The 21,171-nt window shown below is 41.2% G+C and overlaps 1 protein-coding gene across 4 annotated transcripts in view; it reads left to right on the top strand.

Moving 5' to 3' along the window:
* Nucleotides 1–21,171, top strand: part of FBXL20 (F-box and leucine rich repeat protein 20) — a 138,558-nt gene that overhangs the window by 100,742 nt on the left and 16,645 nt on the right. For 2 of the 4 annotated variants that reach the window (XM_024235075.3, XM_024235076.3), the window contains exons 7-9: nt 11,324–11,419; nt 14,050–14,176; nt 15,444–15,518. In XM_024235075.3, the coding sequence (XP_024090843.1) occupies nt 11,324–11,419; nt 14,050–14,176; nt 15,444–15,518 (298 nt within the window). The remainder of the gene's footprint in view (nt 1–11,323; nt 11,420–14,049; nt 14,177–15,443; nt 15,519–21,171) is intronic. The other 2 variants (XM_024235078.3, XM_024235079.3) reach the window with 1 other exon arrangement.

Genomic DNA, 21,171 nt, shown 5'->3' with positions numbered 1-21,171 from the left:
AATAATTGTAGTCAGTATATATACAGTAGGGATACTAATAATACATATTACTGGGATTATTTATACTTCAGGATACTAGTAACTACCAATTAAAAGCGACAGTAAACATAATTCTATGAAAAGATTAAAATCTTAAACAGAGGACTAAACAGCTTATGATAATCAGTCCTGAGAACAGTTATTAAATGAAAATGATTCACTAAATGTGCTGTGTCTGTGTTGGTCATGATCTGAAGGAAATTAAGCTTAATTATTCATCCTCAAGAGGCTTACAGTCACAGAAATTAGACCTAGAGGGTAGTTATTCGTTAACTCTACTAATAAGTATTTCTTTTTTTTTTTTTTTTTTTTTTGAGATGAAGTCTCACTCTGTTGCCCAGGCTGGACTGCAGTGGCGCAACCTTGGCTCACTGTAACCTCCGCCTCCTGGGTTGAAGCAATTCTCCTGCCTCAGCCTCCCGAGTAGCTGGGACTACAGGCACGCGCCACCATGCCCGGCTTATTTTTTGTATTTTTAGTAGAGACGGGGTTTCACCTTGTTAGCCAGGATGGTCTCCATCTCCTGACCTCGTGATCCGCCCGCCTCGGCCTCCCAAAGTGCTGGGATTACAGGCGTGAGCCACCGCACCCGGCCTCTACTAAGTATTCCTATAGATTGATTTGGAAACGTTTACTGTGAGAGATGAAATATACTAACCTCTTCTCCCACCATTACTTTATACCAGTAGAACTACATTTACTTTAGATAAATTTTTTAATTTTTGTTTCCTTTGAGTACTTAGTGTTATAAAGAATAAGAATTTGACCACTTGGTATCTAGAAAAGTGACATGTAATTAACACTTTTTTGTCAGAATCTATCTTATCCTCAAGATGCATTGGTGAAAACATAATATGTATGTGCAAGGCTACTACATTACTTGTAATAGCAAAAGATAGGAAACTCCCCAATGTCTGTTAGTAGAGAACTGGTTGAATAAAAGTAATGAGGAAAATCTCTATATAATACTCTGGATGATCTTCAGGACATGTTGTTAAATGAAGAAAAGCAAACTGCAGAGGAGTTTGTATAATACACCTTTTGTAGGGCCAGAAGACTTAATACATATATATATATATCTCTCTCCATATTTACCTATTTTCAAAAAGAATGGAAATGCCAATCAAAAATAAGTAAAAATAGTTACTTATATGGGGAAGTGAGAAAACACAAGGGACGGGGATAAAAGGGAGAATTCTGAATTATGTTTTATCGTTTAATAGCCATGTAAATATTTTACATAATTCAAACAAAAATTAAGTCAAAAAGAAATGAAAGCAATCCCTACAAATTAAAAACACATGAACCGGCCCAGTGCGGTGACTCAGGCCTATAATCCTAGCACCTTGGGAGGCTGAGGTGGGTGGATAATTTGAGGTCAGGGGTTCAAGCCAGCCTGGCCAACATGGTGAAACCCCATCTCTACTAAAAGTGCAAAAATTAGCCAGGCATGGTGGCACATCCCAGCTACTTGGGAGGCTGAGGCATGAGAATCGCTTGAACCCAGAAGGTGGAGGTTGCAGTGAGCTGAGATCACACTACTGTATTCCAGCCTGGACAAAAGAGCAAGACTCTGGTTCAAAGAAAAAACCCCTTGAACCCAAGTTGGAGTTATAGTCACACAGAGAGAAATTACTTCTGCTGACTGTTTTTAAATATGAAAATTTGAAACATAGAAGTAGAAAAAAAAGTATCGTGAGCCCATCACCCAGCTTTAACTGTTACCAGTTTACGGCCAGTCTTGTTTCATCAATAACCCACCCACTTATCCCCTCTCGTTTTATCTTATTTTGAAAAAAAGTCCTAGACATCATATTATTTAATCTGTATTTCAGTAGGTACTCTTTAACAATAAAGTCTCTCATAAGTGTATTAACTTTTTTTGTTTGTTTTGAGACGATGTCTTGCCCTGTTGCCCAGGTTGGAGTGCAGTGGCGCAATCTCAGCCCAGCTTCCTGAGTACCTGGGATTACAGGGGCGTGCCACCATGTCCAACTAATTTTTGTATTTTTAGTAGAGACAGAGTTTCACCATGTTGGCCAGGCTGGTCAGGAACTCCTCACCTCAGGTGATCTGCCCACCTCGGCCTCCCAAAGTGCTGGGATTACAGGCATGAGCCACCATGCCTGGCCGTAAGTGCATTAACTTTTATCACTCCTCTAAAAACAATATCTTAAAATCATCAAAAAACCAGTTGTCAATATTCAAATTTCCACATTTTAGTGAATTTAAAAATACACTATTTTAAACACAGTATTAGCCTCGAAATATACAAATTTTTTAAATCAAAGAAGCAGCAGGGGACTGTGGCTCACTTCTGTAATCCCAGCACTTTGAGAGGCTGAGGTGGGTGGATTGCTTTACCCCAACCTCGGCAACATGGAGAAACCCCACCTCTACAAAAAAATACAAAAAATTAGCCAGGCATGGTGGCATATGCCTGTAGTCCGAGCTGCTTGGGAGGCTGAAGTGGGAGGATTGCTTGGGCTTGGGAGCTTGGGAGCCAGAGGTTGTAGTGAGCTATGTGTCACTGCACTCCAGCCTGGGCTACAAAGCAAGACCCTGTCTTAAAAAATAATAAAGCAGCAGCCAGCTGTGGTGGCTCACACCTGTAATCCCAGCACACTGGGAGACTGAGGCAGGAGGACTACTTGAGACCAGGAGTTTGAGTCTAGCCTGGCCAACATAGTGAGACCCTATGTCTTAAAAAAAAAAAAAAATCCAAGTAGATTTCTGCTTCTCACAGTGACAATAACTGCCCTCCTGCTGTAAACAACTAGAAAACTAAACAAAACCTAGAAGACCAGTTTAGGATGTTGTATATATGGCACAAGACTGAGAAGCAAATGAATGAGCCATATGATTATCCTCACTTTGTGACTGAGGCATTTTTCAGACAATGCCATAGAGGGAGGGGGAGCCCAAGCAAAGGACAGAGTTTTTGCTGATTTGAAAAGAAAGAGATCAGAATTCAAGGAGGCTAAAGTAGCTGGAATTTGTGGCTGATAAAGAGGAAACTACTAAAAAAAATAATAATAAAGGCTACAGAAATTTATGTAGATTTGGCTGAGTAGTAAACTCTGCATGCACAGGATGAGATCCCACACAGTTTGGCAAAGAAGATCTAGTGAGGAAAAAAACAATTACTGGGAAACTATAAGCCAAAGAATTTCCAGGGCTTAATAAGGTTGGTTGAAGTTCCACCCACCCAAAATGGAGAAAATTCATTGAACACCTGGGACATTCAATAAAGACTCCAGAAAGATTACACCTTGGTAGTAGGGCTAAAATAGACCTGCTCTATTAAATATTTTATTTATTTATTTATTTTATTTTAAGAATCAGGCCGGGCACGGTGGCTCATGCCTGCAATTTCAGCACTTTGGGAGGCTGAGGTGGGCAGATACCTGAAGTCAGGAGCTCAAGACCAGCCTGGCCAACACGGTGAAACCCCATCTCTACTAAAAATGCAAAAATTAGCCAGGCCGTGGTAACATGTGTCTGTAATCCCAGCTACTTGGAAGGCTGAGGCAGAAGAATTGCTCAAACCCAGGATGCGGAGGTTGCAGTGAGCCAAGACCATGCCACTGCACTCCAGCCTGGGCGACAGAGCGAGACTCTGTCTCAAAAAAAAAAAAAAAAAAAAAGTGATCCAAAACAAACTTAACTGCCTGCCAAAACACAGCTCAGCACTCTTTAAAGGAAGACATCAAAATCCAGAAACCCAGCAATGTGGCATACAGGATATCTGTCACTCAATCAAAAATTATAAGACATGCTGGCCAGGCACAGTGGCTCATGCCTGTAATCCCAGCAGTTTGGGAGGCCAAGGTGGGCGGATCACCTGAGGTCAGGAGTTTGAGACCAGCCTGGCCAACATGGTGAAACCCCCGTCTCTACTAAAAATACAAAAATTAGCCGGGCGTGGTAGCAGGTGCCTGTAATCTCAGCTACTCAGGAGGCTGAGGCAGGAGAATTGCTTGAACCTGGGAGGCGGAGGTTGCAGTGAGCCGAGATCGCGCCATTGCACTCCAGCCTGGGCTACAGAGCAAGACTCAGTCTCAAAAAAAAAAAAAAAAAAAAAAAATTATAAGACATATGCAAAGCAGTGGGAAAATGTGACCCAAAACCAAAAGAAAAGCCAGTCAATAGAAATAGACCCGGAAGAGGCAGAGGTTGCAGTGAGCCAAGATCGTGTCATTGTACTCCAGCCTGGGCAACAGGCGAAACTCTCTCAAAAAAAGAAAGAAAGAAAGAAAAGAAATAGACCCAGAAATGACTGAAATAGAACTGAACAATAAGGAGTTTAAAAATAACAGTTACAAGCCAGGTGTGGTGGTATGCTCCTGTAATCCCAGCTACTTGGGAAGGGCTGAGGCAGGAGGATCACTTGAGACCAGGAGTTAGAGACTGCAGTGCACTGTGATCATGCCTGTTAATAGCCACTGCACTCAAGCCTGGGCAACCTATCAAGACCACATTTCAAAAAGTAAGTAAATAAGTACATAAGAAATTTTAAATAACAATTACAAATATCTGCAAAAATTTTAAAAAATGAAATTAAAAGAATGGGAAAATACATACTATTATAAATACTAGTTGGGAAAGTTGGAGTGGACATTAATATCAGATGGAGTAAATTTAAGGAAAAAAATTAGATGAAAAAAAGGTATTAAATAGTACCCCTGGCTTATAAAACAAGTATGCCAAAAAGCGGTAAAGCTATTGAGGACTTCAGCAACACTATCAATGAACTCAATATAATTGAGATTTATAGATTACTACACCAAAAAGCATCAGAATAAACATTCTCTTCAAGTACATTTAGAATATTCAATACGACAAACCAAATAATGAGCCATAAAACAAATTTTAATACATTTGGAAGGATTAAAATCATATTGGGTATGTTCTGTGGCCTCAACAAAATTAAAGTAGAAATTAATAACAGATACCTGGAAGATTAGAAAATTAAATGACATACTTCAGAATAACCCGTAGTTCAAAGAATTGCTTACAAAGAAATTTAGAAAATATGCTTCATTGAGTGATAATGAGAATATAACTTTTTAAATTTGTGGGATGCGCCTAAGGTATTGCTTAGAGCAAAATGTATAGCATCAAATGCTAATATTAGAAAAGAAAAGTTTGGCCAGGCACAGTGCCTCACGCCTGTAATCCCAGTACTTTGGGAGGCTGACGCAGGTGGATCACTTGAGATCAAGAGTTCGAGAACAGCCTGGCCAACATGACAAAACCCCGTCTCTACTAAAAATATGAAAAATTAGCCTGGCATGGTGGTGCATGTCTGTGGTCCCAGATACTTGGGAGACTGAGGCAGAAGAATCGCTTGAACCCAGGAGGCAGAGGTTGCAGTGAGCTGAGATTGTGCCACTGTACTCCACCCTGGGTGACAGAATGAGACTCCATCTCAAAAAAAAAAAAGTTTTAAAATCAAGGATCTAATCTGCTTAGAGAGCTAGAAGAGTCTCTCCTCTCTCCGCCCTCCCTCCCTACCAAAAAGGAGAAAAAAAATAGAAAAAAGTAAATTAAATCCGAAGGAAGGAAATAATACTGGAAATCCATGAAATAAAAAACAGGTGGCCGGGCGCGGTGGCTCGTGCCTGTAATCCCAGCACTTTGGGAGGCTGAGGCGGGTGGATCACGAGGTCAGGAGATGGAGACCATCCTGGCTAACATGGTGAAACCCCGTCTCTACTAAAAATACAAAAAATTAGCCGGGTGTGGTGGCAGGCGCCTGTAGTCCCAGCTACTCGGGAGGCGGAGCTTGCAGTGAGCTGAGATCGCGCCACTGCACTCCAGCCTGGGCGACAGAGCGAGACTCTGTCTTAAAAAAAAAATAAAAAAGTAGAGAATGGAGAAGACTTATGAAGTAAAAGTTGATTCTTCAAAATAAAATGAATAAGCTTGATTAACCTCTGTCTAGGTTAGTCAAGAAAGAACACACACAGGCTGAGTGCACTGGCTCATGCCTGTAATCCCAACACTTTGGGAAGCTAAAGCAGGAGGGTTGCTTGCACCCAGGAGTTTGAGACCAGCTTGGGCAACATAGTGGGACCCCATCTCTACAAAAAATAAAAGGTTAGTTGGGCATGGTGGCACACACCTGTGTTCCTATCTCCTCGGAGGCTGAGGTGGGAGGATTGCTTGGGTCCAGGAGGTCAAGGGTATAGTGAACTGTGATCATGCCACTGCACTTCAGCCTGGGTGAAAGACTGAAGACCTGTTTCAAAAAGAAGTTTATGGACAAATAAGATAACGTAACTTCTTCCACCTCATCAAATATATACGTGAAAAATCTCTTACAACATCATATTTGATGATGAAAGACTTCCTGAGATGAAAGATTCCCTAACATCAGGAACAAGGCAAGGATATCAGGTCTTACCACAGCTGTTCAACATGTACTGGATGTTGTGCCTAATGCAATAGAGGAAGGATTATAAAAGGCATTCACATAATGGTATAATTGGATTCATAGGAAAGTCCATGAAATCTGTTACAAAGCTACTAGATCCACTGAGTTCTAGCAAAGTAATGAGATACATGACTACTTTGCAAAAACTCAATTCTATTTCTGTATACTAGCAATCAGCAATTGGAAAATGAAATTTAAGATACATCATTTATAGTAAAACCCCAAAATATAAAAAATATAAGGATAAACTTAATAAAAATAATGTGTAAGTCATCATATACACTGAAAATTATAAAATGATCACTAACAAAAATTAGAGAAAAGAAAATTTTAAAAAGACTTAAATAAATGATGGAGAAATAAACATATAGATTTTTTTTTTTTTTTTTTTTTTTTTTGAGACTGAGTCTCGCACTATTGCCCAGGCTGGAGTGCAGTGGCACAGTCTCAGCTAACTGCAACCTCTGCCTCCCAGGTTCAAGTAATTCTCGTGCCTTAGGTTCCCGAGTAGCTGGGATTACAGGCGCTTGCCACGACGTCGGCTAATTTTTGTTTGTATTTTTAGTAGAGGCGGGGTTTCACCATTTTGGCTAGGCTGGTCTTGAACTACTGGCCTCAACTGATATGCCTGCCTTGGCCTCCCAAAGTGCTGGGATTACAGGCGTGAGTCACCACTCCTGGCCTCATACATATAGATTTAGAAACTCAGTATTGTTTTAGTTCGGGGTTTTTTTGTTTGTTTCTTGAGAATAGGGTCTTTCTCTGTCGTCCAGGCTGGAATGCAGTGGTGGCACAACCACAGCTCACTGCACTCTCCATCTCCTGGGCTCCCACTTCAGCCTCCCAAGTAGCTGGGACTACAGGTGTGTGCCACCACGCCCGGCTAATTTTTCTATTTTGGGTAGAGAGATAATTTCACCATGTTGCCCAAGGTGGTCTCAAACTCTGGCCTCAAGCAGCCTGCCTGCCTCAGCCTCCCAAAGTGTTGGGATTACAGGCCTGAGCCACTGAGGCAGGCCTAAAAACTCAATATTGTTAAGATACTTGTTTTCCTTAAATTGTTCTACAGATTCAGTGCAGTTCCAATAAAAAATCCCAATAGGTTTTTTTGTTGAAATTGAAAGGCTGATTCTAAATTCATGTGCAAATGCAGAGGTTCTAGAATAACGAAATCAATTTTGATGGACAGTGAGGTTTGGGGACTTATACTACCTGATTTGAAGAGTTATTTTTACAGGAACGGTCATCAGGACAATGTGCTGGTGGTATAAGCATAAACATATCAGTCAGTGGATTAAAATAAAGTGCCTAGAAAAGAGCCCACACATAGACAAGCTATAAGAGAAAAAAATGATAAATTGTACCTCATTAAAATTAAAAACTTTTATGCTTCTGCATGGTGGGATTACAGGCATGGTGGCTCACGCCTGTAATCCCAGCACTTTGGGAGGCCGAGGTGGGCAGATCACGAGGTCAAGAGTTTGAGACCATCCTGACTAACACAGTGAAACCCTGTCTCTACTAAAAATACAAAAAATTAGCCGGGTGTGGTGGCACGTGCCTCCCAGCTACTCTAGAGGCTGAGGCAGGAGAATCGCTTGAACCTGGGAGGCGGAGGTTGCAGTGATCCGAGATCGCGCCACTGCACTCCAGCCTGGGTGACAGAGCAAGACTGTCTTAGGAAAAAAAAAATTATGCTTCTAAAGCTACCATTAACTTAAAAAAATAAAAATAAAAAAGGTCACTTCACCTGATTGTCTGAGGGGGAAAAAATAAAAAAAAAAAAATCGGGAAAGGCCAGGCACCATGACCTATACCTGTAGTCTCAACTACTTGGGAGGCTGAGGCAAGAGGATCACTTAAGCCCAGAAGAGCAAATCTAGCCTGACTGGTGTTTCTGGCAAGACTCCAACTCTAATTTAAAAGATAGAAATGAAAGAAAATGAAAAGACAGGACACAGACTGGGAGAAAGTATTTTCAGGTCATATATCTAATAACAGTGCTTCTCTCAAGAATATATAGAAATCTCTTAGAATTAGTAATGAGAAGACAATTAAACGAAAAAAAATGGGCTGAAGTCTTGGATAGACATTTCACCGAAGACATAGGAATGGCAAATAAGCATAAGAAAAGGTATTTACACCAGGTGCGGTGGCTCACCATGCGTGCAATCCCAGCACTTTGAGAGGCCAAGGTGGGCGGATCATTTGAGGTCAGGAGTTTGAGACCAGCCTGACTAACTTGGTGAAACCCCGTCTCTACTAAAACTACAAAAAAAATTAGCTGGGTGTGTTGGTGTGCACCTGTAGTCCCAGCTACACTCTGGAGGCTGAGGCAGAAGAATCACTCTAACCTGGGAGGCAGAGGTTGCAGTGAGCTGAGATCATGCCACTGCACTCCAGCCCAGGCGACAGAGTGAGAGTCCATCTCAAAAAAAAAAAAGAAAAGAAAAAGTTTTCATTACAGAATTGTAAAGTAAAACCACAATGCAATTTCCACACCATACACACTAAGATAGCTGTATTCAAAAAGAGAGACAATGCCAAGTGTTGACAAGGATTTGGAAAACCTCATGAATTTCTGGAGGGAATGTAAAATGGTACGGCCAATTTGGGAAACAGTTTGGCAGTTTTTTTCAAAGTCAAACATAACCTTGCCATAGGATCTAGCAATTTCATTCCTAGGACTCTACCCAAAAGAAATGAAAACAAGCCGGGTGTGGTGGATCATGCTTGTAATCCCAGCACTCTGGAAGGCCAAGGCAAGAGGATCACTTGAGGCCAAAAGTTCGAGAGTAGCCTGGGCATCGTAGTTAGACCCTGTCTCTACAAAAAAAATTTTTTAATTAGGTGTGATGGCACGTATCTGTAGTCCTTGCTACTCAGGAGGCTGAAGTGGGAGATCGCTTGAGCCCAGGAGTTGGAGGTTACATTGAGTTATGATAGTGCCACTGCATTCCAGCCAGGGTGACAGAGTGAGACCCTGTCTGTAACAAAAAAAGAAGAAAGAAATGAAAACATTGGCCCACACAAAGACCTAGGAGACATATCAGCCAAAGAGAATGTGTGACTATTGTTTGGTTCCTAATTTGAACGAATCAACTTGTCAAAAACATTTATGATGTAATTGGAGAAAAGTTAGCACATTTTGGTATCAGATGATATTAAGAAATTAAAGTATTTACCTATTAGAAATAGATACCGAGGCCGGGCGCGGTGGCTCATGCCCGTAATTCCAGCACTTTGGGAGGCCAAGGCGAGCAGATCACAAGGTCAGAAGTTCAAGACCAGCCTGGCCAACATGGCAAAAACCCGTCTCTACTAAAAATACAAAAATTAGCTGGGCGTGGTGGCAGGCACCTGTAATCCCAGCTACTTGGGTGGCTGAGGCAGGAGAATTGCTTGAACCCAGGAGGCGGAGGTTGCAGTGAGCCAAGATCGTGCCATTGTACTGCAGCCTGAACGACAAGAACAAGACTCTGTCTCAAAAAAAAAAAAAGAAAGAAATAGATACTGAAATATTTACAGGTAAAATGATATGTGTGAAATTGGCTTTAAAATCCTTGAATAAAAAAGGGGAGAAGAAGAGATAGCATAAAAATTTTTTTTTTTTTTTTTGAGACGGAGTTTCACTCTTGTTGCCCAGGCTGGAGTGCAATGGTGCAATCTTGGCTCGCTGCAACCTCCGCCTCCTGGGCTCAAGCCATTCTCCTGCCTCAGCCTTCCAAGTAGCTGGGATTACAGGCATGCGCCACCACGCTCAACTAATTTTGTATTTTTAGTAGAGACGGGGTTTCACAATGTTGGTCAGGCTGGTCTAGAACTCCTGACCTCAGGTGATCCACCCACCTCAGCCTCCCAAGAAATAAAAATATTTAATAGTAGAATATTGATAAATGTTAGGCCAGGCACAGTGGCTCACACTTGTAATCCCAGCAGTTTGGGAGGCTGAGGCAGGCAGATCACTTGAGGCCTGGAGTTGGAGACCAACCTGGCTAACATGGTAAAACCCCGTCTCTACAAAAAATATGAAAAATTAGCTAGGTGTGGTGGTGTGTGTCTGTGGTCTCAGCTACTTAGAAGGCTGAGGCATGAGAATTGCTTGAACCCAGAAATGGAGGTTGCAGTGGGCCTAGATTGCAACACTGCTTTCCAGCCTGGGCAACAGAGCAAGATTGTCTCAAAAAGAAAAACAGTATTGATAAATGTTGAAGTTTACTGATGGTACATGTGGGTTCTCTGTATTATTTACTCTTGTTTATATTTGAAGTTTCCCATGATCTGTTAAAAATTAAAATGAGAACTTGACCAGCAGAAAAAAGTCTTTAATGCATAACTTACTTTTTTCAGCCCAATACCAGTCCGTCGTCCATCCTTTGTATACCTTTCAAAAATCCAGTTCCTACATTAGTGTTATGCAAAAGGTTATCTTGAGTAGGGATTTAAGTGAAAAAACATGCAGAGCTTTTCTTCTTCATGTTTGACTACGTCTGGTAGATAGCCATTAGCTTCTGGTGTTTCTGGATTTGCAAAATGCATATAGATCTCTTCGAACTCACATTAAGTATCATGTTGTCAATTGCTGTTAACATTTTAAAATGTGAATCAAACACCATCTTCCCCTCATGCAAATTCTCATATGCAGCACAGCCTTTTTTCTTTGTGAATGGTATCTGTCTCTTCCTCAATGTGAAGGGTCCTAGGATATATAACTGCTTTTTTAGGGGTATGAAAATTTTACAGTTCTTATATATACACATGTGTTTAATAAGAACAGTGTCTGATATACCAAGGATGTGTACTTGTCTTGTTTATTCATTATTTTCTCCTTTTTCCATTTTTCAGTACATGTACTAGCCTTAGCAAGTTCTGTTCCAAACTCAGGCACCTTGACTTGGCTTCCTGTACATCAATAACAAACATGTCTCTAAAAGCTCTGAGGTAAATTTCTTATAATAAGCATGTCAAGTAATCAGAAAAAATACGTACTTTAAAAAAAATTGATATAAAGTTGGAATTGAAGGTAACTTTGTTTTATGGATATATTCTATAGTTCAGAATAGATAATTTGTTTTACCACTTGCCCAAATTACAATTATGGGACATACTAAAGTGAAATGACTAGAGGTAACTAGGATTTCTGAACAGGGTAGTACAGTTTATACATAAACAATTAGATTTTTATGAAGTCTTATTTTCAAAAAGAAAATAAGGCCAGGCATGGAGGCTTACGCCTGTAATCCCAGCATTTTGGGCGGCCGAGGCAGGCAGATCACGAGGTCAAGAGATTAAGACCATCCTGTCCAATATGGTGAAACCCCGTCTCTACTAAAAATATAAAAATTAGTTGGGCGTGGTGGTGTGCGCCTGTAGTCCCAGCTGCTCAGAAGGCAGAGGTCGCAGTAAGCCAAGATCGCACCATTGCACTCCAGTGTGCTGACAGAATGAGACTCTGTCTCAAAAAAACAAAAAAAAGAAAGGGCACATGTTATTATAGCTTAGTGCTTAAAACAGGTATCTGGAGCCAGATTATTAACCAGGTACTTTAAGCAAACTTAACCTTTCTGAGCTTTTTCTTATCACCTCATAACATTTTATTAAGGTTTAACAAGGTATTAGGCAACACCATATAAAGTTTTACTAGTATTTGACAGTTTTCATGTTATAAGAATGACAGCTACATGTGGCTCAACCTAATGTATATAAAGTGCTTTAAAAAGGGTCCCTGAGGCCGGGCGTGGTGGCTCACACCTGTAATCCCAGTACTTTGGGAGGCCAGGGTAAGAGGATTGCTTAAGCTCAGGAGTTCTAGACCAGCCTGCGCAACATAGGGAAACCCTGTCTCTACTAAAAAAATAAGCAAATTCGCCAGGCGTGGTGGCATACCCCTGTAGTCCCAGCTGCTCAGGGGACTGAAGCGGGAGGATCACTTGAGCCTAGCAGGTTGAGGCTGCGGTGAGCTGTAATCATGCCACTGCACTCCAGGTTGGGCAACAGAACGAGACCTCATCTCAAGAAAAAAGAAATACAAATTTAGTTAAGTAGAGTATAAATAATCTAAAATGTGGCTCCTTTTAGACCTTCTTTGTGAATATTGAACACATGTACCTAAGACGGTTTGCTGTGTAGGCTAATAAACTTGATAATGTAACAACTTTTATTATTTATAAAATATTTTCACATAAATGATCTTATTTATTTAAAAGCTTTGTGAAGTAGAGTGGATGGGCATTTTACAGCTGAGAAAATCTAGAAAGTTGTTGACTGCCAGGTACTGTGATGCAACCATGAGATGTAACTGAGTAAGATATTGCTGCCCTTAAGTTGCTCACAGTCAACTGTTATTGTGGAATAAATGCTATGATAGGAATGAGAACATCAGTTTTGGGAAAACATAGAGCTATGGGGCTAATCTTAGACTAAGAGAGGTTCAGACAGGCTTCCTAAAGTCACTTGTCTGAAGTTAAACTATTAATATTGGAGAATGAACTTGAACCAGGATATCATGGCTTTATCTTCTGGGTCTTTTTGGCAGACAGGAATATTTCAAACAATTTATGGAGTGTTTTTCCGAAGAATATTATAGAAAACTTGGAATTCATCCATAATCCAAATATGAAGCTAAACTATTAAGAGTAGATGGAATCAACGATGAAACTAGTATTTTGAAGGCAGAGATCGGACATAAGATATCCTAAATTCAGCCTACAAAAGCAGTACTCTAGAAACATCTCAGATAAGGAAATACACAGGGCCTTTGTAATTTTTTAAAATAAAAGTTTAAAAGGCTTCATTACTACTTTGGTACTGTGAGTTGAATATCCCTATTTCAAAAATCCAAAATGCAGCTGGGTGCTACTTGAGGGACTGAGGCGGGAGGATCACTTGAGTCATGGAGGTCACAGCTGTAGTGAGCCCTGATGGCGCCACTGCACGCCAGCCTGGGCAACAGAACGAGACCCTGTCTCAAAAAAAAAAAAAAAAAAAAAGAAAATCTGAAATGCTTCAAAATCCCAAACTTTTTGAGTATCAATGTGACACTCAAAGGAACTGCTCACGGGGGCACTTCAGATTTTCAGATATGGGATACTCAGCTATGTAAGTATAATGCAAATATTGCGAAATCTGAAACACTGCTGGTACCAAGCATTTAAGATAAGGGATACTCAACCGGTAATAGCATTGCTCGATGGAGAATCTGGTTTTGAATCTGAGCTCTTTATTAATTACTCTGTAAACTAGAATAAATCACTTAATTTCCATTTTTTGTCTGGAGAGCTTTGAGATATGTGATAAATACAAAAGGAATATAAATCTGAGAAACATTATAATGCTTTGTGTTTGTTGGTTAAGCTGGATTTTAGATTATCCTGCTAATGGTATAGTCCCATGTGAATACCACATTGATAAATCTGCTTTTCTTCTAAATATACATTAGGTAAATATGTTTCTTCTTGTGGGAAAAAATGGGAATGTTTCCATTCCTTTACTAAATAGCCGATAAATTGAGACGTTGGTGTTTGTGGAATTGGATTTAGTGATATGTTTCTCTTATTTTGTTTCATCCTAAGTGAGGGATGTCCACTGTTGGAGCAGTTGAACATTTCCTGGTGTGACCAAGTAACCAAGGATGGCATTCAAGCACTAGTGAGGGGCTGTGGGGGTCTCAAGGCCTTATTCTTAAAAGGCTGCACGCAGGTAATACTCCATGTAGGGCTTGTGAAATTCGGAAGAATCGTGAATGAATCATGAGCTCTTTATAGACAGCCCCAAGATGTTTGTTTGGAGGGAAAGGTTAGTTGTGTATATTATTGACAAAAGACAAATGCTTACCAAAAATTAAAGTGTCTTCCTTGGGATAAAAGAATGAGAAGAATTAACATCTGACCAAAAATAAACTTGAGGAGGAGGGAGACAAGGTGGAAAGATAAGATTACATTAAAGATACACCATGGTCAAGAAGAGTTCCATGCAGTTTAATTTGTGCTAAAAAAGAAAACTTGGCATGTTGTCACTGCCTGATACTTTGAACTGGATAGGCAAAGAAGGCAGTCTTAGCAATTTCCACTTGTTTTTTAGCCACCAGTGTTTCTTAAATATGCCAAGTGTACAGCAACCTGCATTTTATAGTATTGATGCTTATTTCCTGCCAGTCACATTACAAATCCAACATATTTTGTCATTAAAAATTTTACTATCTCAGTATTTTATATTGAAAAAAAGAACTGATTAGTTAGCCTCTGGAGAGAAATGAGTGGACTTAAATTGTGGCTGACAAACTAAGGCTAGGCTCTACTTTATTTTATTAATGGTTACTAAAACCATAACTTGGATTCCATTAAAAATGCCCTGATTCTTTTATCATGATGAGAGGGGTTCCATTGTTTGAAAGAGAATTTCAGATGTATGATTGCCTTAAAACAACAGCTTGAGCTTCTGGTTATTTAAGGAATCCTGAAAAATACTGATTGGAATGTATCATTATAATCAGTTACTTACCATCTGTTCTCAGCACTGTAAGCATGGCACCTATCTTCCAGTGGGAGATGAACACTGGATTCCTTTCTTGGCTGTATTTCCTCAAAGTTTGTTTATAAAAAACTTTATAAGGGGTGTGTAGAAGTTTGAAAATTATTTTAGTTTCATGGGCCCTCAGCAAGATGCTGTCAGGTATATTTAATTTATCAGAAGTAAAACCCATAAAAACTAGGCAGTGTTTACTTCATCTTTGTTCTTGATTTGATGATAATGTGAATTTGAATATGGTCAAAGCTGATTTTAAAAATACTGAGAATCATAATATGAATTATATTGTTATGTAATCATAGCGTATTTTCTGGTTCATTGTTCCTTCAAAACTTGGTTGGCTGTATTAGAATGTATGAATGAATGTGTACATTCTTAAATCTCTCTCCTTTGAGACAATGTCAATAATCATTTTTTTCTTACTTTTTAATCTTTCTAGCTAGAAGATGAAGCTCTCAAGTACATAGGTGCACACTGCCCTGAACTGGTGACTTTGAACTTGCAGACTTGCTTGGTAAACATCCCTTCTCACAACTCTTCTGTTTTAGTAATTCATTTCATTGAAATTTTTAAGAGCTATTTTAAGAGCTCTTAAAAACAATAGTGGTCATCAAGACCAGTATTGTTTTTCTACCACAACCCTAGTGACAAAGTAAGCACACAGATGACTTTTGACATGATTAACAATACTCATTCCTAGGGGCCTTGACATAGATAAGATAGGAGGTAGCTAGCTTATGCAGAATTCCAGATGAACTAACTGTAGCCCCACCCTTTTCTTATATACTTTAAAAAACTGTCTACTTTTAAAATGTAAATGATTCAGAAGTTTAGTATTTAAAATTGCAGTCAAGCTGGGCGTGGTGGCTCATGCCTGTAATCCCAGCACTTTGGGAGGCTGAAGGAGGCAGACTGCTTGAGTCCAGGAGTTTGAGACCAGCCTAGGCAACATGACAAAACCCTGTCTCTACAAAAGGTGCAAAAATTAGCTGGGTTTGGTGGTGTGTGCCTGTAGTCCCAGCTACTTGGGAGGCTGAGGTGGGAAGATCAGTTGAGCTTGGGTGGTTGAGGTGCAATGAGCTGAAATCATGCCACAGCACTCCAGCTCGAACAACAGAGTGAGACCTTGTCTCAAATAAATAAGATGATGAGCAATATATACTTGTCAAATTATTTTCAAGTAGCATCTATATTTAGCATTTTGTCTTGTTCAAACTATCAGCTTTTTTGTGTCTACCCCAAAACCCCTGAATTCTACCCAGATAATTTGTTGAAACTATTCAGGCACCTAGAATGTTAACAATACATCTTTATTTTGTTATTTATTTATTTATTTATTTATTTATTTATTTTGAGGCAAAGTCTCACTCTGTCACCCAGGCTTAAGTGCAGTGGTGAGATCTGCACTCACTGCAGCCAACCTCCACCTCCTAGGCTCAAGTGATTCTCCTGTCTCAGCCTCCTGCATAGCTGGGATTACACGCCACACCCAGCTACATTTTTTTTTTTTTTTTTTTTGAGACAAGAGTCTCACTGTGTCACCCAGGCTAGAGTGCAGTGACGCTATGTCGGCTCACTGCAACTCTGCTTCCTGGGTTCAAGCAATTCTCCTATCTCCGCCTCCTGAGTATCTAGGATTGCAAGTGTGTGTCACCATGCCCAGCTAATTTTTTTTTTTTTTTTTTTGAGACGGAGTCTTGCACTGTTCCCCGGGCTGGAGTGCAGAGGCGCGATCTTGGCCCACTGCAACCTCCGCCTCCCAGATTCAAGCGATTCTTCTTGCCTCAGCCTCCCAAGTAGCTGGGATTACAAGTGCCTGTCACCACGCCTGGCTAATTTTTTTCTATTTTTAGTAGGGATGGGGTTTCACTATGTTGGCCAGGCTGGTAATTTTTGTATTTTTAGTAGAGACGGGGTTTTGCCATGTTGACCAGGCTGGTCTCAAACTCCTGACCTCAGGTGATCTGCCTGCCTCGGCCTCCCAAAGTGCTGGGATTACAGGCATAAGCCACCTCCATGGCCTAATTTTTGGGACAGAGTCTTGCTCTGTTACCCAGGCTGGAATGCGGTGGTGTGATTTTTGCTCACCTTCACCTCCCGGGCTCAAGTGATTCTTCCACCTCAGCCTCCCTAGTAGTTGGGACTACAGACATGTGCCACCATACTCAGCTAATTTTTGTATTTTTTTGTAGAGATGGGGTTTGCCATGTTGGCCAGGTTGGTCTCGAATTCCTGGGCTCAAGCAATCCACCTGGCTTAGCCTCCCAAAGTGCTGGGAATACAGGTGTGAGCCACGTGCCTGGCCAACAGTACACCTTTAGCTTTTTTCTCTTGCCTTAAAAATTACAAATGTATTTGCCTTGGAGTGAGGGTTGCTCATGGCAAAGAAAAAAGTGATGAGTTCCTTTTTTTTTTTTGAGGTGACGTCTCACTCTGTCACTCAGACTGGACTATTAGTGGCATGATCATAGCTCACAGTAACCTCCAACTACAGGGCTCAAGCAATCCTCCCACCTCAGCCTTCTGAGTAGCTTGGACTACAGGTGTGTGCCACCACACCTGGCTAATTTTTTAATTTTTTGTAGAGATAGGGTCTCCCTGTGTTGCCAGGCTGGTCTCAAATGTCTGGGCCCAAGCAATCTGCCTGCCTCAGCCTCGCAAAGTGCTGGGATTACAGGCATGAGCTACCTGGGCTCTTCCTTACAATTCCGATTATTATAGTTGCTGACTATCAGAATTTGCCTAATTTCATTTTATTTATTTATTTATTTATTTAGAGACGGAGTCTCGCTGTGTCACCCAGGCTGGAGTGCAGTGGTGCAATCTCAGCTCACTGCAACCTCCATCTCCCAGGTTCAAGCAGTTCTCCTGCCCCACCTTCCCGAGTAGCTGGGATTACAGGGCGTGCCACCATGCCTGGCTAATTTTAGTAGAGATGGGGTTTTGCCATGTTGGCCAGGCTGGTCTAGAACTCCTGACCTCAAGTGATCTGCCGGCCTTGGCCTCCCATAGTGCTAGGATTACAGGCGTGAGCCACTGCACCCGGCCATGATTTCATTTTTAAGACTGAAATGTGGCCGGGCACAGTGGCTCACACCTGTAATCCCAACACTTTGGGAGGCCGAGACGGGTGGATCATTTGAGGTCAGGAGATCGAGACCAGCCTGGCCAACATGGTGAAACCCCATCTCCACTAAAAATACAAAAATTAGCCCGGGCTAATGGTGTGTGCCCGTAATTCCAGGTATTTGGGAGGCTGAGGCAGGAGAATCGCTTGAACCCAGGAGGTGGAGGTTGCAGTAAGCTGAGATCGCACCATTGTACTCCAGCCTGGGTGACACAGCCAGACTCCATCTCAAAAAAAAAAAAAAGACTGAAATGTTTACTCTTGAGAGATCAACCACAATTATTGTAGACATGAAATCATTATCTTACAATGCCAAAGAAAAACTACTCCTGGAGAGCTTCGTGTGTATGTGTGCACACACGCGTGCCTATAATCCCAGCACTTTGGGAGGCCGAGGCGGGTGAATCACCTGAGGTCAGCAGTTCGAGACCAACCTGGCCAATATGGTGAAACCCCATCTCTACTAAAAATACAAAAACCATTTAAGTGTGGTGGTGTGTGCCTGTAATCCCAGCTACTCAGGAGTCTGAGGCAGGAGACTCACTTGAACCTGGGAGGCAGGTGTAGTGGTGAGCCAAGATCACGCCACTGCACTCCAGCCTGGGCAGCAGAGCGAGACTCTGTCTCAAAAAAAAACAAAAAACAAGTGTGTGTGTTTGTGTGTATGTATAAGCACATATATATGCACATATATTTACACACTATATACATATACATTACATACACACACATACAGACATAAATATGTACATACCATTTGCGGGTTTAGTTTGGTGTTTCTTCATTCTTCCAGCAGGCAGGAATCACGGTGAATGTAAAGAACCAATTCTATCTTATGTGTATTTTATTGTTTTCCTTCACCCAAATCTTAGTACAGGAGTCATTTCTTCCCTACAGGGTGATAAAATGATTCTCAGCACTCATGAGATTTCATGCTCTGCCCAAAACTATTGAGGTGATTAAAGTACATTTTTGATGCTTTTATTTTCTTGACAGATTTGAAAAACATAAAAGTTTAATAAATTTTACTTTTTTTTTTTTTTTTTTGAGACGGAGTTTTGCTCTTGTTGCCCAGGCTGGAGTGCAATGGCATGATCTTGGCTCACTGCAACCTCTGCCTCCTGTGTTCAAGCGATTCTCCTGCCTCAGCCTCCCTAGTAGCTGGGATTACAGGCATGTGACACCATGTCTGGCTAATTTTATGTATCTTTAGTAGAAACGGGGTTTCGCCATGTTAGGCTGGTCTCAGACTCCTGACCTCAATTGATCTGCCCACCTCAGCCTCCCAAAATGCTGAGATTACAGATGCGAGCCACCGTGCCTGGCCTACAATTTTTTAAGTACTGACAGTATGACTTAACTCATCTTTCTTCCTCAGTACTCTCTTACAACATACAAAGGAAAGGGCAGCACAGCCCTACAATACTTTTCTAATATTGTGTGGCACAAATATCTTTGGCCTGCTAAATTTGCATGTGTATTGATTCTTACTTCCCTCTTTACATCTCGGCTATCATAGTCTAAAGACAACACATCATGTTTGTGTGGGACTTTTTTTAGCTGCCTCCACGTGTGTTAGTATCTCATTACTTGATCCTCATTAGTATGTGCCTTAGCATCCAATTTTTTAATCTATATTTGTGTCAGTTGCGTGATATTGAAAGCAAGATTTAAGCAGTGGATATTAAAAGTTGTGGGATTTTGTTTTTTCAGTTGTCCTTGTAATTTATGGACACGACTTTATTAAACAGAGACGAGAAGAGAGCTTTTATTTTTAGGCCTACACAAAATTAGTGAATCTGAAGGACAAATTGAAGTGCTGATAGTATCCACCATGTTAAGATGTTTATGTTTAACTTTCCTTTTTTTTGTTTAAGGGAGTTGGGGGTGGTCTCATTATGTTGCCCAGACTGGCCTTGAACTCCTGGGCTAAAGCGATCATCCCACTTCAGCCTCCTGAGTAGCTGGGACTGTAGGCATGTGTGCTTGTAATATTTTTAAAAATATAATGTCTTTGATGTGAGGTGGTTTATTGTGCAACAAATTACTCAGTTGGTTAGAAAACAGCCAGATATTATTTATGAAATATTTGTACCCGGGCCGGGCGTGGTGGCTCACGCCTGTAATCCCAGCACTTTGTGAGGCTGAGGCTCTCGCCCAGGCTGGAGTGCAGTGGCGCAGTCTTGGCTCACTGCAACCTCCACCTCCCAGGTTCAAGTGATTCTCCTGCCTCAGCCTCCCGAGTAGCTGGGATTACAGGCACCCGCCACTGCGCCTGGCTGATTTTTGTATTTTTAGTAGAGACGGGGTTTCACCATCTTGGCCAGGCTGGTCTCCAACTCCTGACCTCGTGATCCACCCGCCTCCGCCTCCCAAAGTGCTGGGGTTACAGGCTTGAGCCACCGTGCCCGGCCTCAATAACTAACTTCCCTCCCTCCCTCCTTCTTCCTTTCTTTCTTCTCTTCCTTCCCTTCCCTTCCTTTCCTTTCTTCTTTTCTTTCTTCCTTTCTTTCTTCCTTTCCTTCCTTTCCTTTCCCTCTCTTCCTCCCTTCCCTTCCCGTCCCGTCCCTTTTTTTTTTTTTTCTTGTCTTGCTCTATCACCCGGTGGAGTGCAGTGGTGCAAATCTCCGCCTCCTGGGGTCAAGCGTTTCTCCTGTGTCAGCCGTCCAAGTAGCTGGAATTACAGGCATGCGCCACAACACTTGGCTAATTTTTGTATTTTTAGTAGAGACAGGTTTTCACCATGTTGGCCAGGCTGGTCTCGAACTCCTGATCTCAGGTGATCCACCCGCCTCAGCCTCCCAAAGTGCTTGGATTACATGTGTGAGCCACTGCACCCAGTCTAATAACTTGTAAAAATACAAAATTGTGTCTGAGTTAGATACAACTCTTTTATCTATAAATTAGGATGTTCTTTATATTATAAAACCAAAATATAGAAGTAAATGGATACTGTGGCTGATACAGTATTGCAACTGTCATCCACAGTTTAATTTTTTTCACTAACTTATCGGTGTAAATTTGAACTTTTAGATATATT

Source organism: Pongo abelii, chromosome 19, assembly GCF_028885655.2.
Source record: "Pongo abelii isolate AG06213 chromosome 19, NHGRI_mPonAbe1-v2.0_pri, whole genome shotgun sequence".
Lineage (NCBI taxonomy): Eukaryota > Metazoa > Chordata > Mammalia > Primates > Hominidae > Pongo > Pongo abelii.
The sequence above is the reverse complement of the archived record's forward strand: the minus strand, read 5'-3'. Positions and strand labels throughout refer to the sequence as shown.